Source organism: Mesocricetus auratus, unplaced genomic scaffold (genome assembly GCF_017639785.1).
Source record: "Mesocricetus auratus isolate SY011 unplaced genomic scaffold, BCM_Maur_2.0 Super-Scaffold_100007, whole genome shotgun sequence".
In the NCBI taxonomy this organism is placed as follows: Eukaryota; Metazoa; Chordata; class Mammalia; order Rodentia; family Cricetidae; genus Mesocricetus; species Mesocricetus auratus.
Window position 1 is genome coordinate 54699672 of NW_024429191.1, and position 18096 is coordinate 54717767.

Below are 18096 nucleotides of genomic sequence, written 5' to 3' on the forward strand. Positions count from 1 at the left end.
AGGTGTGGCAGGAGTGCGTGTGTTAAGTTTGCATGTGGAGGTCAGAATACAACTTTATGGAGTTGGTTCTCTCCTTTGACCTTTACATAGGCTCATAGGAGCAAACTCAGGTTGCCAGACTTTTGTAGGAGGTGCCATCACCACCTACAGAGCTATCTTGTGTGCCCTAAAGGTTTTTTGGGTTTGTTTTTGAGACAGGGTTTCCTCTGTATAACAGCCCTAGCTGGCCTTGAACTCACAGAGATCCACGTGCCTCTGGATAAAGGTATGAGCCACCACCGCCCAGCACAAATTTTTAAATAGTCCTCCTTTCCATCCTTTTCAAAGAGCTTTAATAACAATTGTTTTTAATGACTGAAACCAACTTCCTATATCAACCCAAACAGAAAATCACCATAAAATATTTTTTTCAGGCTGAAGAAATAGTTTAATCCATCTTAAAGACTAAAACCATTTTATAAAGAAGCTAATACAGAACCAGGCACACAGAAATGTGACTCATTGAATATTTTGTTCATTAAACACTTGTAATTAAAAAAAAAAGTGGCACTAGAGAAAAAGATGCCATGTGACAGCTCACATGAAGTTTTTTTTGTTTGTTTGTTTTGTTTTTTTAATTAGAAAGGGAATGGGAAAAGGGGGGCAACTTCTGAGGACAGGAGCAGCAAAAGAAAATGGTGGGGGGGACAGACAGCAGACAGGCAGGGAAGCAGAGAGAAAGGAGAGGGGAGCAGGAGGGTAAAGGAGGGAGAAAGGTGGGTAGGGCCCCTTTAAAAGGGAACAAAGTCAATGTGCACAAGAAGTGCTCTTAGTGGCTGCAGCTGAGGGTATATTCTGTCAGAAACCCAAGGGCAGGCCAGTAAAGATGCCTGAATACTAACCAACATTTCCTGTTTTCTCTGGCTATTTAAAATATAAAATCAAGGTGAGAGCATTACCCAGATCTTTTTTATCCAAAGGGTATTTTTTCTTAAGCCTATGGATGTTTTGCCTGCATATGTCTGTGCATTATGTATATTTGGTGCCTTCAGAGGCATTAAGAGAGTGTTGATCCCTGGGGCTAGAATCACAGAGCCACCATCTGGATGCTGGGATCAAACTCAGGTCCTCTAGTAGAGTACCCAGTGCTCTTAACCACTGAGCTATCTATTCAGTCCCAGGATGAAATTTCAAACAAAACAAAACAAAAAACATCAAGCCTGGAAATGGCACACATCTATAATCCCAGCACTGGAAGCTGAGGTAGGAAGGTCAAAAACTCAAAGCCACTGGGTAAGGTGGCCTGTGCCTTTGATCCCAGCAGGAGGCAGAGGCAGGTGGGTCTAAGTGAGTTTGAGGTCAATCTAGTTGACATAGTTGCAGGCCAGCCAGGGCTACAAAGTGACACTCTGTCTCAAGCAAAAAAGAAAGTTAAAAGCTTCCTTGAGTTCTACAGTGAAGTAACATACCATTCTGTGCTATTAGACAAGACTGTCTCAAAAAGCCAGAGGAAATAGTTTCTTTAAATGTCAAGGTTTTCTATGGTAAGATCCACCAGGACCTGGAAACATAAGCTCTTTAAGCAGTTGGTTTGGCTTCTTTTGATTTGTGTTGTTTGGGACAGGGTTTCTCTGTAGTCCTCACTGGTCTTGAACTCACAGAGATCCTCTGGTCTCTGCCTCCCAAGTGCCACAGAAACTAAAAGCATGTGTCACCATGCCCAGCTGGTTTGGCTTCATTTGAACATCTGCTCCAATATTATCTACATGATTGACAGCTAATCAAATTTCCCTCCATCCCCAGCCAAGGGTAATGTTCCATAGAGTTGTCTCAATTTGGGCAATAATTTGTTACCAAATTTAATACAATTACACACAGGAGTTCACTTCTACCAAGAGTGATAAAAATATTTCTAAAACAACAGAGCTTTGAAAAGTGAAACTACCACTTAAGCCTCCTTGTCCATGCTGGCCACAACCAAGTGGTGGGAGTATTTATCGCCTGGAGTAGTAGGTGCTGTTCTCAGATGTCGTCCATTAACCTGAAGCCTTTGGTTTATTTCTCGTGGCAAACCACTCATCACTTTTGTCTGCTGCCATTGCCTATGGAAACAGATGGACAGACATTACTCCAAGTCTGCATTCTCCACCGTGATATTAGCACTAAAGTGAGTTCACCTGTGCAGAGAATGTTGCTCACTATAACAGGAGAGCTGGTGAGCACCAAGCAGTTAGCTGGTGATTTTCACAAGCAGCTGGCAATAAGCACTGGCTGTTGATGAGAGAACAGGGACTGTGTGTGTGACTACAGGGTCCCGGGGAGAACAGGAATCTTCAATGCTTTGAGCTTGGTCTGAAACCAAGTCTAAATGAATATAGCTCAGTGATGGAGTTCTTTCCTCCAGTTCAAGCCCCAGTACTACCACCAAAAAGTGTTTGCCACAGCCAGGCACAGTGGAGCTCACCTTTAATCCCAGCACTTGGGAAGGAGAGGCATGGGGATTTCTGAGTTCAAGGCCAGCCTGGTCTATAGATCTCTTCCAGGACAGCCAGGGCTACACAGAGATACCCTGTCATAACTCAAATTCTAACTGATCTCAATAATAAAAACCCGGACTCAGACTTTAGGGGGTGAAAGCTGAAAGATTACATAAGCAGAGCAGCCAGCCACTAGAGCTCTTGCCTGTATGAAATCTCAGACCAAAAAGAGCTGAGCTCCTGTCTCTACAAATCCTCAGACTAAATGGTACTGAGTTCCTGTCTCCTCCCACCTTACATTCCCCTCTCCACCCAGTCATATCACTTCCTTTCTCCACCTCCCTAGTGTTGGGATTAAAGGTATTCCATCCCAAGTGCCAGGATCAAAGATGTGTGCCACCATTGCCTGGCCTCTATGGCTAACTAGTAGCCAGCTCCAACCTCTGATCTTCAGGCAAACTTTATTTGTTAGAGCACAAACAATCACCACACCCTGTCTTGGAAAAAAAAAGTTTGCATCTACATCTCATTTAGTTGTTTGGCAAGAAAACTTTTTTTTTTTTTTTGGTTTTTTGAGACAGGGTTTCTCTGTGGCTTTGGAGGCTGTCCTGGAACTCACTCTGTAGACCAGGCTGGCCTTGAACTCACAGAGATCCGCCTGCCTCTGCCTCCCGAGTGCTGGGAGTAAAGGCGTGCGCCACCAACGCCCGGCTTTGGCAAGAAAACTTTTATTCAGTCAAAAAGCAAGTATGGGTGGGGTAGTGGTGGCCCACACCTTTAATCACAGTTCTCAGGAGGCAGGGACAGGTGGTTATCTGTGAGTTTGAGGCCAGCCTGGTTCATAAATACAGTTCCAAGATGCCAGAGCTGTTACACAGAGAAACAAACAAAAAAGCAAATATGGTAATACTTTTTTTAAAGTGAGTTTTGGGAGCTGGATCGATGACTCAGCACTTAAGCATATGTACTGCTCTTGCAGAGGACCTGAGTTCAGGTCTTAGGATCCATGTTAAGTGGCTCCCAGGGGAACTAACACTGTCTCCTGTACCACAAAGACACTTTGTCATATACCCACAGTCTAATTCATACACACACACACACACACACACACACACACACACACACACACACACACACACACAAGAGAGAGAGAGAGAGAGAGAGAGAGAGAGAGAGAGAGAGAGAGAGAGAGAGAGAGAGAGAGAGAAATCAATCTTTTGCTGGGTGGTGGTGGCGCACACCTTTAGTCCCAGCACGTGGGAGGCAGAGGCAGGTGGATCTCTGTGAGACTACCGAGCTAGTTCCAAGACAGGCTCCAAAACAATACAGAGAAACCCTGTCTCGAAAAACCAAAAAAAAAAAAAAAAGAAAAGAAAAGAAAAAAAAAAAGAAAGAAAACACAAAGTTAGCAGTTTGTGAGGTTTCTTGTTTAATTTTGGTGTTTTGAGACATTGCAGTCTAGCCGGGCATGGGTGGCACACACCTTTAATCCCAGCACTCGGGAAGCAGAGGCAGGTGGATCTCTGTGAGTTCGAGGCCAGCCTGGTCTACCGAGCGAGTTCCAGGACAGCCTCCAAAACAATACAGAGAAATCCTGTCTCAAAAAAACCAAAAAAAAAAAAAAAAAAAATCAATCTTTTTTAAATTGAGTTTTATCATGCACTAGACACTATACTGAGTCCAGGCATGACAGGAGTGACAATCTAGCTTTGGGGATTATACTGAACAGTGATGAATCACACAGAAAGTTACTTTTCAAAAGAAAGTATTTGTGCTTTGAGGTATTTACTGTAAAAGACCCATAAGGTTCTATCTACTAAATGGTTGGAGAAATAGTGTGTCATAAATACTCATCTACACCAGGAGGAAATGACAAGATAATGTTTACTTTAGGAAACATAACAAAAAATATAAAATAAACGTATTTGATTTAGCAATAGTGAAGCCAAAGGTGACTGCCCTGGGTAGTGGGCTTCAGAAATGGGACAAGACATGGCTATGTTTCATCTATATGGAACCTTAGACCTAGCCAGCCTGATGTGTGAACCCCTGCAATACCAGACTCAAGGGGAGGAATAGGAAAACTGCCTGTTCCAGAATAGCCTAGGTTATTTCCTAAATCCCTGCTTAAATAAGTAATAATCATTTTTTAGGACTATTCAATTTACTATTTGGTTAAAATATAAGGAACTTAAACCTTAAAGCAATATTGAAAACAACTCCCTTCCAGGAGGTGTTGACACACATCTTTAATCTCAGCACCCGGGAGGCAGAGGCAGGTAGATTTCTATGAGTTCAAGGCCAGCCTGGTCTACAAAATGAGTTCTAGGACATCTAGGACTACACAGAGGAAAAAAAAAGAGAAAGAAATGAAAAAAAGAAAGAAATAGAGAGAGAGGAGGGGAGGGAGGGAGGGAAAAAACAGAAAAAGCTATCTAGAGTAATGTGACTATACTCTATACTCTAGTCCCCTTAACCAGTTTCTTGGTTTATTAAGCCAAGAACTTTCACCTTTTCACCTAAAAGATATACTTTTGTGGCTCCCCTTTTTTTTCAACTGCATTTATTTATTTATTGAGTGTATGTAGGTGCAGGTACACACATGCCACAGAACAGGGATAGATTAGAGGACAGTTTCCATTGTGTGGGTTCCAGGGATTAAACTCAGGTTTTGTCAGGCTTGGCAGCAAGTACCTTTATCCACTGAACCATCTCACCAACCCACAGCTATTCTTTGTCATAGCCAAACTGCTATTTTTGCTATTTGGAGCCATTATTATGTAAAATAAAGGTTTTGAACCCAAGCACTGAGATCCTGTCACCAAGCCAGGTGACAAAAGGGTATACTTTCAGTTGTACACACAGTGTGGATACACTGACCAAAGAGATGATTCCCAGTCACCTTGGACAGAGCAAGAGAACATGAGATTTCATAATGCCACTCAAAGCAGGGTATAATCTAAAATTCATGGTTACTCATTTCTGAAGTTTGCATTTAATACTTTCAGACATGGTTGACTGCATATAACGAACTATGAAAAGAGGCACTGGCTAAGAGATTCACTTTGGTATAATTACTCTTGTCAGTTGTCTGGCACTTTCCTGTACAGTAAAAGCAGTTCTCCTAGGTATTGACCTTAGAGACATGAAGCATAGCTGCAAGAAGATTTAAACAAGAATGCTCACAGCACTCTTAAGAGATAAAAATCTATAAACAACCTAACTGTTTGCTACCATGGGAATGGATAAACAAGTTGTTATTTAATAAAAGTAATACAAAAGATGATACATGCAATTACATGGTAGAATCTCAAAATGTTATTTTGAGAGAAAGAAACCAAGCATAGAGAAATACCTAGTAAATGGATTCATTTGTTTAAAATCCAAGAATAAGCAAAACTGATCTGCTGTGCCAGAAATCAGATGGCAGTTGCCTCTGGGAAGCGTCAGGGAGATATGAAGAAGGCAGGATCTCAGTTCCACAGAAAAGCTCAGAGGAGGGAGCTGCCAGTGCACGAAAGAGCAGCATATCCGCCAACCAAGAGGCTGCTCAACATTCTATTCTGCTTCATGACAGACCTTCAAAAGGTATCTTCTACATATGTCCCATTTTAATTCTCCATGACTGTTGTTATATCTGTGGTTAATTATCATCCATAAAGCACACCACAGTCCTAAGAAATGAGTATTTTCATTTTTTTTATCTCACCTTTTAAAGATAAATTTCTAAAGGAACTTTTAGAAGTTCAAGGAATTTTAATAAATTGTTTAAAGGCTAGTTATACAGTTTTAAAATGACATAACTGGGATCAATGATTCCTTTAATCGCTCAATCATTGAATTAGGTATTCAGAAGTAGGCCCAGTGGTCAGGCCTACTGTCCTATCTACAAGGAAGATGAAGCTGGAAGGTCCCTTGAGCCCAGGAACTCAAGGTCAACCAGAACAACAGAGTCCCTGTCTCTAAAATCCAAAGTATTCAGAGAATGTCTACTTCACACTAGATCTACATTAGAAGTTGAAGTACAACAATGGGCTACTGTTTGCCTGATGAAACATCAGGTTTGATGAGAACAGAAGCTGCTACATTTGGCAAGATGAGATCACCAACAATGTCAACATGAACACGATTTGCTGCCAAGATCTAAGGCAAAACATGTAAAGTATGCATTGCGGACAAGAAGTAGAAACTATGTGCAGAGAAATCTTTGAAACAGAAATCTAATTACAGAAACATGGTGATACAGTCCTAAAACTTAGAAGGCTGAGGCAGGAGGACCACTAGTTTGGAGTCAGTTTGGAGACACAGAGTTACATCTCAAAAACAGAGAAACAAACAAACATCTGGAGATGGAATATGGAATTGAAAGGGTTTGTTTTATTTATTTTATTATGTATCTGTGTGCCTGAGTGCTAAGTTGTTCATCATGTGCATGCAGGACTGCTTGGAGGTCAGAAAAGGATGTCAGAGCCCTTGGAACTGAAGTCATAAGCAGTTGTGAGCCACCATGTGGGTGCCGGGAACTGAACCTGTGTCACCTCTAAGAGCAGTAAGCTCTCTTAACTGCTAACCCATGTCTCCAGCCACTGCCTTTTGTTTTTATGACACAAGGTCTCACATGTAGACCTGATTGGCTTAGAACTTGCTATGTAGACCAGCTGGCCTTGAATTCAGAGATTCCCTACCTCTGCTTCCCGAGCCTGTCTCTGCCTCCCAAGAAACATTTTTAAAAGATGAGAGCTACTGGATTTCTTGGAGTGATAATGAGAATAAGTAGGAAAGAAGAGGAAGAGTATGATGCCAAATGGAAACCAGATAACCAAATGGCCAAGGAAACAAAGGGGGAAGGAACCCAGGTACTTTCATCCACTGAGCTGAGTTATGGTGTTCACAGCAGTAGTGAATTCTTTCCTGACGCAGTGGGAAGATGGAAATGCTAAGTCCTACAAGGGGTAATGTAAGTGACACTGAAGACATTGATCTCTGATTAAAAGTCATTGAAACAGGGAAAGGACATGCTTGACAGCACCTGGACCCTGTACATACTTTATACTATCCTGCTTTGGCCTATAATGACATCAATGTAGAATCAAGACTCACATCATCCAGTAACTTGCTGCCTTCTGGATCCCTCTTAGAAAGTTCTCGAAAAGCTTCATCCCCAACAAAGCAAATTTCATGTCCATCCTATACCAAAAGAGAAAAACAATGTGAAAAAATTTTTTTAGAGAAATCCCAGGACAGCCTGTCCTTGCCAAGCGATACTTACAGGGTCAGCCAGGATGACTACTTGCACTGTCGCCTTCCCTGGGGTATCCAGACTCACCAGTGGCGTCAGGATCAACTGGTTCTCCTTTTTCATTAAATCTTCTAAATCTGGCAGCTTGAAAAACACAAAAAAGCAAGTAAACAAGGGTCACATACCACTTCTATGTCACGGTCCTCATTTGACCATGGCACCACTGGACACATTTTATTATCTCAGTGGTTCTTAAAAGAATGGTTAAGCATGACAGCAAAACCACAATCAGAATGAACTCACAGAAAGGAAATCCACGATTCTCAGCTGGGTTGAACCAGATAGTGAAAGAGCTTAAACAAGCAGGCCAGGGGCTGGAGAGAGGCTTAACAACTAAGATTGAGTACTACCCTTTTTTTTTTTTCCAAGCAGGGTCTCTCTGTGTAACAGCCTTAGCTGTCCTGGAACTCACTCTGTAGTCCAGGCTGGCCTCAAACCACACAAAGATCTGCCTGCCTCTGCCTTCTAAGTACTGGTATTAAAGGTGTGTGCCACCACAGGTTGACTGAGTACTATTCTTGAAGGGAACCCAAGTTCAGTTCCCAGCAACAATGTCAGGGGCTTCATAAACTCTGGTAACTCCAGCTCCAGTGGGAATCCAATGTGGGCATCTGCATTCATACATGCATATAAATACACACACACACAAATTGTAAAAGGAAAAAAAAAAAGGAGCCAGAGAGATGGCTCTATGGAGTTTGGTTCCTCAAACCCCCTTCAAGGGCTCACAGATTCCTGTAAGTCCAAGTCTGGGGAATCTGACAATCACCAGATACCTGTAATCACATGCACATAGACACACATGCATATACATAATTAAAAGTAATAAATTTTGTAAAAGATACAAATAGGTTACCAAATAGTACCTCTTTCTGAGGACAAGAAAAGGCAATTCTTCCAAAGGCTGCTGCATGATCAACTGCACCTTTGATGCCCTGGAGCTCCAGCTTACACTGAAGAGAGATAAGAAAGCAGGCTGACAGGTTACACGTGTGTAGTATAAAAGCTCTACCATGCTTGGTAAGGCACTTGCCATGCAAGTGTGAGGGCCTCAGTCCAGGCCCTAGCACCCACATAAAGCTGGATGTGGTAGCACTGGTATATGTTCGAGACTGGAAAATCTCCAAAGCTTACAGGTCAGCTACCATGAACAAAAACTGAGGCAGTATCTGAGGGGTAAAAAGTTATTAGTGGGTTTTGTTTTCTTCTGTTCATCTGGATAACACTGATTCACTGTGAAGAACTTGGGGCCACTGTCATGTTAACCTGATTCATGAACCAACTCAAAACAGCAGACAAGCTGTTCCTCTTCGAGGTCACGCACCTGGTTATCAGCATAGCCCAACAAAGCCCTCTGCTTCTCCTCGTCCTGCTCATAAATGTTCATTCCCAGGAGACTAGACCAGTAGTTCAAGGACTTGTGGATATCAGTCACTGCTAGAGTTACTTTTAATACAGGATCTGTAAGGAAAGAAAACAGACGAATGAGGTCACTTCATCGGAACAGGATAAAAAGGCCTGATGGGCTAACAGATATCTAGGAATTTAGCTTGGGAGGCTGCAGGGGAGCATGTGCCTAGCATGCAAGGCTTTCCGCTTGATGTCCAGAAACTCTCCTCTTAGGTAAAGACTTTAGTTTATAAGGAAAGAATTTTAAATCAATAGAAAAAGAAACATGATCCAAATAAATGACAGTAAGATAATCATTTGCTGGGGATAAGATACATGTTTGAATTAAATAGCAAAATGTATTACTGTTGAGTTTAAATTTAAAGAATAAACTAAGGAAATACTAAGAATTTTTCATTATTTAATTTTTATTGTCTTGACAAAGTAGTAATGTTAACTGTTTTATTGCAGGGAAGGGTATTGAAATGAAAAATACTGATATAGTGTAAATTAGAAAATTTGTGGGAAAGGATTTGACAGAATGTACCAAAAGTTTTAAAAAATGTACTGAAAAAGCAAATCCGTTCTTAGCAACTGAGAAACTTGTATGGCTGTGTGAAGGTCTTTTTATCACAAAGGCATTCAACAGTGTTGTCCAGAACAATGAAACACTAGGAACAACAAAAGACCCAATAACAGAGGCTGCTTATTTTCTCTAATGAAATGCTGCCATGGAATTCCTGCAATGGCTTATGCAGGGTACATTTATATACATGTATTTATTGTTTTTGATAAAGATCTTACTCTACAATGTTCACAGTAGTTTTCTTTGGACATGTGGGTACTATTTTTTCCTTCCTTCCTCCTTATTGTCCTCCTCCATGCTTCCTCCTCCTTTTGTATATATAATATGAATAATTATTTTCTATTCTAGAGTAAAAAAAATCTGAACATACACACACACACACACAAAAGTAATTTAAAAAATAAAACAAAAAACCACCAAGCACCTAGTGTATAATGGAAACATGGTGCCAGAGGTTGAACCCAGGCCCTTGCACATTAGACAAGTACCCTGTCGCTCAGTGACAGCTCTAGCTCTGTGAAGCAATTTTCCTTTCTTCTTCCCTTTTCTTCCTTTTCTATTTATTGCAATACAGGAACTTTACCTAGGGTCTCACACAAACCAGGCAAGCATTCTATCAGTGAATCTTTTTTGTCCACTTATTTTGCAACTGGGTCTCAATACATTGCCTAGATTGGCCTTGCTCTATAGCCCAAATAGGCCTCAAGGTCTTACCTTAGCCTACAGCCCTCTCACTAGCTGTGATTATAGATCTGTGCCACCAGGACTGGCCAAGGGAACTTCCTAAAAAGCTGTTTACAACTATATCTGACTCATCTGACCATGACAAACAGTGTATTTTTTCTTGGTTTTCATCACCTTCACCCCATCTGTAGGCTATCAATGCCAAAACTAACCGTGGTGTTTCTCATAGGGTCACTTCCAGGCAGACTCAATTCTCCATTGATTGCAAAATTATCAAATCCAAGTTGAGAACCTGAGCTCAGTGATAGAATGCTTGCCTAGCATGCCTGAGACCTTAGGTTTACTTCCTAGAACTAAGCAAATAGCATGAACTCTCCACAGAGCCAGAAGGGCCATAGGATAGGCACAGGTGTAGTCCAAATGGACCAGCAGGAAATTAATGCCTCAGAGGTCTTAGCAAGGTAAAGGAAATGAGCATCTTTGGAATGTGGAACTCGCCAATACTTAAGTCCAGACCAAGTACCTTTTATTTGAAAAGCTTAGAACCAAAAGTATTTCAGAATGTGCAAAACTTGAATGCCTGCTAGTTGAGCATCCCTAATCTGAAGTCCAAACACTAGAATCTCAAGTTTATAGAGCACTCTAGCATTTGGGAGGTTGAGGCAGTAGAATCTCTGAGTTCTAGGTTAACCTGAACCGTGTTAAGACACAATTTTTGTTGTTGTTTTTGAAACAGGGTTTCTCTGTGTAGCCCCAGCTATGCCAGAACTGAGAGATCTGCCTTCCTCCGCCTCCCAGTCCTAAGACACAGTCTTAAACAAACCAACAAAAATTCAAATCTGCTATTTTGGAATTTTGGAATTTTGAAATAGGGATACTCAACCTATATTAAGCAGACAGAGTATATTAAATATGAACAGAGAATGATCTGGTAGATTCCAGACAAGGTTTGCTTGAAGATTCTTTCCCAAAGTGAATATGGAAGCATGGAGCCTCATCTGCTCCTAGTTCTGGAACCAACTCTCACAGTATGAGAGGACAACACAGAGAGAAACCTTGGGTCCTGAGATGGCTGATCTGCTGAATCAACTAACCTCAGTCTTTCTACCTGCTCTGGAAACTTGAAACACATTCTTATAGTTCAAACTAGTTTGAGTTGGGTTTGTTGTAATTTGCTGCTGAAAAAAATCCTAAAGACACATTATCTGCAGAATAAAACCAGTTTAGATTCTCTGTAGCTCTAAACTAATATATACATAATGTATATATAATGGTATAACTTCCCAAAATACAGATAAGAACACTGGTTTGGGAAAGATGCATCCGATCAATATAGAAAAACTACAATAGAGAAAGAACTCTGCCCCAGCACCCTCCCATCTTCAGCAAATGTGCCCTTAGCCAGGCTTTTGCCTGGCCTAGTACAATTACCTGACTGAGGTAGACTTCGATCTTGCAAGTAAAACTTATATCCTCCCGGGGCCTCAGTTTCAAAAACTCCTTCTGCAACTTTTTTGAGTGGCCACTCCAGCTTCCTGGCATTGCTGACAGCCTGGCTGGAAGCAAGTGTGATTCCCTGTGACAAATAACACCCACATATCACATTACAATAGAGCTTTTACAGGACAAGATAAGGACCCAAACCACCTAAGATTTAATAGGCATTTTCTAGCAGTGATTTTAAAGAGGGTTTTGGATGTCTTTTCCAATTTCTTCAGATTCAGATATTTATAAATCATAGCAAACAAATTCAAATGTCATCCATTTAAGACCAAAGACAATCTTTTCAGTTTTCAAGACCTAAGCAGAAAAAAATCTTGATCTTCCTGGACTGGCCAGCTAACCATTTGAGACAACTTGGATTTAGTTATTCACTTATGAGGCTGACCTTGAACCTGAAGCTTTGTTTATTCTAGGTAAGTACTCTACCACTGAACTATATCAACAGCCCAATTTTGTATTTGAAACACAAACACTTTAACGATGAAGGAACTTTAACCGAAGTTCTCAAGCCGCCCACACGCTTTGTCTTCCTTTGATGGTCTTTAAAAGACCCAGCATCATGCACCTTTTCCCCCTTTGAAGCAGGCTCTTTTTTTTTTTTTTTTTTTTTTTTAGGCAGGCTCTTAACTATGTAGCCCAGGCTATCCTCAAGAACCCATAATCCTCCTGTCTCGGTCTTCTAAGTGCTGGGATTTCAGTCATGTGCTATCATACCCAGCTATCATGTCAATTCTTGGATGTGAGGGCGATCTGGCTGCGACATCTGTCACCCCATTGATCGCCAGGGTTGATTCGGCTGATCTGGCTGGCTAGGCGGGTGCCCCCTTCCTCCCTCACTGCTCCATGTGAGTCCCTCCCGAAGCTGCGCGCTCGGTGGAAGAAGACGACCTTCCCCGATTAGAGGAGGACGGTCTTGGGTCAAGGGTATACAAGTAGCTGCGCTCCCCTGCTAGAACCTCCAAACAAGCTCTCATGTCATTTCTCCTACCCTACCACCTTCCCCTAGGCCTCTCTATTCCAGCTATTTATTTATTTTTTCAAGCCAGATGTTGTTTGAGGTCTCTGAACAGGTTCTTCTCTCCACCTAGAACCCTCCTCCCTCCACATACCTGACTCCATCCTCCTCTGAACTTCTGCTCCATTTCATCTCCTCACTAACAACCTTCTTAGCTTCAAATTTAAAAAGCCAACTAGGACTGGAGAAATGGCTCAGCAGTTAAGAGTACTGGCTGCTCTTCCAGAGGACCAGGGTTCAGTTCCTAGCATCCAGTTGGCAGCTTACAACCATCCCTAATTTCAGTGCAAGTGGATCCAACACCTTCTTCTGACCTCTTCAGATAGTGAATGCACACGGTACACATACATACAGGCAAAACACTTCCACTTTTTTCTTTTTCTTTTTGAGACAGGGCTTCTCTGTGTAGCTTTGGAGCCTGTCCTGGAACTAGCTTTGTAGACCAGGTTGGCCTCAAACTCACAGAGATCCGCCTGTCTCTACTTCCTGAGTGCTGGAAAGGCATGCGCCACCACCGTCCAGTCACTTCCGCTTTTTTAAGATTTATTTTTATTATTTTTAATGATGTTATAGATGTGTATGTCTGTGTGTATGATTGTGCATGAAAATAGAGGTACCGCCGGGCGTTGGTGGCGCACACCTTTAATCCCAGCATTCGGAAGGCAGAGGCAGGCGGATCTCTGTGAGTTCGAGGCCAGCCTGGTCTACAGAGTGAGTTCCAGGACAGCCTCCAAAACAATACAGAGAAACCCTGTCTTGAAAAAAAAAAAATAGAGGTACCAGTGGAGGCTGAGGGTTTCCCATCCCCCAGGAACTAGAATTACAGGTGTTTGTAAGCTGCCTGATGTTCATTTTTTTTTAAGTCAACTTTGCTTCTAACCTGGACTATTATAACGGTCTCTGCCTCATCTAGATATGCACTGGGAAAGAGTGATATTTACCATGAAGTCATTGCCAAGCTTATAGTCTCCAATGCCATAATTGTATGTCAGTTCTGCAACAAAATGATCATCTTCAGGCCCAAATCCCATCATTGTTTTACTCCATTTCCCATCATAAGGCCTAAAAAATAAAAAGAAAGTAAATGAACCCAGTGACCACAGGAAAAAATCTGCTTCCTACTTTTGGACACTGAGAGGTAGCCAGTTCCTTTGGGTCCCACAAATTCTAAACAAGGATGAGATGACCTCTGAAGGTGCCGACAGCAGCTGGGGGCAGGGTTCAAGCACCACACTCTACACACCATCCCTTTGCATTTACTTAAGGGAAAGATTAGTCACCTTTAAAAAATGTAGGGAAGGAATCCTAAAGGCAGCTCTCGAGTCTAACCTCAGACAATTTCTTTGCATATCAGTAAGCATGCAAATCCCAATGGACCTTTGAAGCTTTCAACTTGCCATGGGTAATAAGCTTGGTCCTTAGCCATTGCTTTACCCACTGCTTATACATATCTGTGCTTATAGTAAAATATGAAAGAATATCTGTCTGTGTTAGGACTCCAGGCATAGAGCTCTTAAGCCCTGGGATTCCCTGCCAAGTAGGCCTTGTATTCATGAGCTCCTCTGGAATGCCTGGGTTTACTATAATGAGCAGACGGAAGGTGAGGTTGGATAGTCTGAGGATTTGTCTGGTTGCCAAAAAGACCTAAAGATTAGACTGTTCAGCCACACCCACCTTTGAGAAGGGGAGGGGTGGAGTGTAAACACTACCAATCTGTATGAAATCTATTCAACAAGATTTGATAAGTTCGTGGTTGCTGAAGTCACAGCACTGGGATCATGGAAGCAACTGAAGTGCCACCCCTCTTCTCTTGCAGGCCTTTCTGCATACAGCTCTTCTGCCTGGCTTTTCCTGATGTGCATCCTTTATAAGAAGCCAGTAATTGTAGGTAGTGTTTCCCTGAGGCCAGCAGGGCTACTACAATTTTTAGTTGGTCTCATACACCTCCAGAAAGACAAGGAATTGAGTTAAACAGTCAGACAACTGGAGAGCTGCTTGCTGTGCCTGAAGTATGTGACATGCCAAGAAACGCAGGATGAGCCCCCATTGCTGTCATGTAGTTTCTCTTATCTTTTGCCTTCTTTTAAAATTCATTTATTTATTTCATAATTTATCCCACTGTCTTATGCTCAACTTTGAGAAAGTGTGTCCTACTTGGGAGTTATTCAGAACCTAAGATTTTAAGACACAAGATGCCATACCCATTACATGCAGCTTTGCAGCCTTCTTCAAATTCCTCATGGCGTAGAACCTAGTAAAGAAAGTAGACTAAATTGTAGAGTTTTACTTTTTTACAGTTCTAGAAAATCCAAGGACTTGTGTTAGACAGGTGCTCCACAGCTAAGCAAGACTCCTAGGCCTTGAACTTTAAAAACTGAGTCTCACTGTGTAGCCCAGTTGGTCTCAAATTGTAATCCTTCTGCCGCAGATATCCACATGCTGGGATTTCAGGTGTACTAGTATTGTACATGGCACGCTTATTTATTTATTTATTTTAGGTTTTTGAGATAGGGTTTCTCTGTGTAGCTTGCAGTCTGTCCTGGAACTTGCTCTGTAGACCAGGCTGGCCTCGAACTCAGAGATCCACCTGTACATGGCACATTTATACAAACTAAAAGGGCAGAACATAAACACTATCATTTGCCAGCTTTACTAAGAGAAACAAACAGAATTTCCAGGCTAGATGTAGCAGTGTTAAGAAGAACATCTTAAGATGGGCATGGTGGCATATACCTTTAATGCCAGTACTCAAGAAACAAAAGCAGAAGGGGCTGGAGAGATGGCTCAGAGGTTAAGAGCACTGACTGCTCTTCCAGAGGTCCTGAGTTCAATTCCCAGCAACCACATGGTGGCTCACAGCCATCTACAATTCAATCTGGTGCCCTCTTCTGGCATGTAGGCAGAACAGTGTATATGTAATAAATAAATAAACCTTAAAATTAAAAAAAAAAAAGAAACAAAAGCAGATGGATCTCTGTGAGTTCAAGGTCAGCCTGGTCTACAGGGTAAATTCCAGGACAGCCAAGGATATATAGTGAGATCCTGCTCTCCCCCTGCCCCCAGAAAAGAGTCATATTCTCAAACAGGTTTGAAATCTCGGTGGGGTAGGAAGCCACTGTGGTAGAAAAGTGTGTTCAACACTAGAGAAGTCTGACTGCAGTGTATAATGCTGAGCAAGCTCTTTTAGGTTCTCAGTCTCAGACTGAGTGTGAGAATAACTATGTTGATGAATAACCTGTTTAAGCCCCTAAGGCAGAACCTAGAATACAGAAGCTCTCAGTACCTTAGTTTCTGCTCTCCATTCGATTTTCCCTCAAGACACTGTCTCACTATGTAGCACAATTTGGCTTCAGACTCACTGAAGGCTAGGCTGGCCTCGAGCCTCCCAACTGCTGGGATTGCAGGAATGGGCCACCACACTCAGCTGATTTTCATTTTGGATTCCTACTGCTCCTGTTGAAGTTCCATTACTTCCCTCAAAGACGACAAGAATCAACTCTATTAGCTGGGGATGGTGGCACACCTGTAACCCCAGCACTCTGGAGGCATCCCTGCCAAAGAAAACCCACAAAACTTATTGGTTTCTTTCCTTAATACTACCATAAAAATAAATGGCTAAAGTACAGCTCTGACGGCATCACAAGCTTCCCCCTACTTCAGCATAAAACTCAAATTGCTTTGCATGCATAGCATTCAAGACAATACTAGAAACAATCCCAACCTATATGTTCTCACATCCCATCTCTGCATCTAGCTAAATGCACATAAAATGAGTGCCATTTCCAATATCTCCACAAATCACCTATTCAGGTCTTCTTGGTAACTTGGTATGTGTGAACTCTACTTTCCAAGGTCAGCTTGAATACATGGTCCCCATTAATTATTTTCTGACAACCCAGGTTGGCAAATCTTTTGTATTTTTAGGATAATAATAGGTACTGCTTTAGAGAACACAACTATCTATGAGTCAAGTACCACCTATACAGTAACATGTTCAATCCTCATACAACCTTTGATCAACGAAGAAACAGAATAATGACATCTAATATCACTAAACTCTGACTCCCATTGCTCTAAATGGGAACAAATACCAAAGTCACTTGTACCTTAGTTGACAAACCTTAACATGGTATCCTGAAAAGCAGGTAGAGGGGTGTGTGTGTGTGTGTTCCCTACTTCCCTGACTTAAGAAGAAGAGCTCCTCACCGGGTGGTGGTGGTGCACCCCTTTGATCCCAGCAGAGGCAGGCGGATCTCTGTGAGTTCGAGGCCGGGCTGGACCGACAGCCTCCAAAACAATACAGAGAAACCCTGTCTCGTAAAAACAAAACAAAACAAAAAAAAAAAGAGCTCCTCAATAAACCTCCACTACATTTTCAGCTAAGCGACCCCTTTAGAACCTCAGTGTCTCAGACTGTTTCCAGGTACTAGGAAGGAGACTAGACTCTGACCTCATACTTATTCTGGGCTGTCCAGAGAAGAGCCAGAGATTTACACAGAGAGTCTGGGTAACTAATAAAAAGAGACCATTCAATCTTGCCCTGACATGGGATATTCATGCAATGCTATAGGATAATGGAGTGCTTGCTTAGCATGCACAAGACCGTGGGTTCCATTCCCAGAACCTAAACTTTAAATCCCAAACCCTGATGGAAGTCGAACTTTGAATTTAATTGCTGATCATACCCAAACGTTTCGAATTAGAAGAGACCACTCTGTCGTGAACTGGAAGGGATTTTATAATGTTTTGTCTGACAATGCTCCTTTAGGACAGACTACAAGCTCCCCTAGCCAGGAGTGTACCATCACAGCTGGTAGGTCAGTGCTCTTTCAAAGGCTTCCCAACCCGAAAACGGGGTCGCAAAAGTTGAAAACCTGCCATGTGGACCCGGAGTCTTGGGCCTGGCGACTGAAGTGGCCGCACGCGCATCGCGTCCTCCCTCCCAGGTGAGGCCCGCGCCAGCCCCGCTCGGCCCCGGTCTGCACCTGCATTCCCAGGACATCTCGAAAAAAATGCACCGTCTGGAAGCGGTTCCCCACTTTGAATACGAAGTGCAGAGCTCGACGAGTAGCCATGACTCCCGCCACCCAGACGGAGTCACAAGCAAAGAGCCACTCCTCCCGCAAACCCGGAAGAACACCGAGTGACGTCACTAGTATTCGAC

General features: G+C 42.3%; 1 protein-coding gene across 1 annotated transcript; it reads right to left on the reverse strand.

The window, feature by feature from the left end:
* Positions 1-1813: 1813 nt before the first annotated feature.
* Glod4 (glyoxalase domain containing 4) lies at positions 1814-18074 on the reverse strand. The gene is made up of 9 exons (XM_005067379.4): positions 17918-18074; positions 15134-15183; positions 13874-13994; positions 11846-11990; positions 9080-9216; positions 8622-8708; positions 7726-7839; positions 7557-7643; positions 1814-2081 (listed from the first exon to the last, which is right to left on the reverse strand). Exons 1-9 carry the CDS (start codon positions 18005-18007, stop codon positions 2016-2018), a joined length of 897 nt encoding a protein of 298 aa, XP_005067436.1. The 5' UTR covers positions 18008-18074; the 3' UTR covers positions 1814-2015.
* Between the last annotated feature and the right edge of the window lie 22 nt (positions 18075-18096).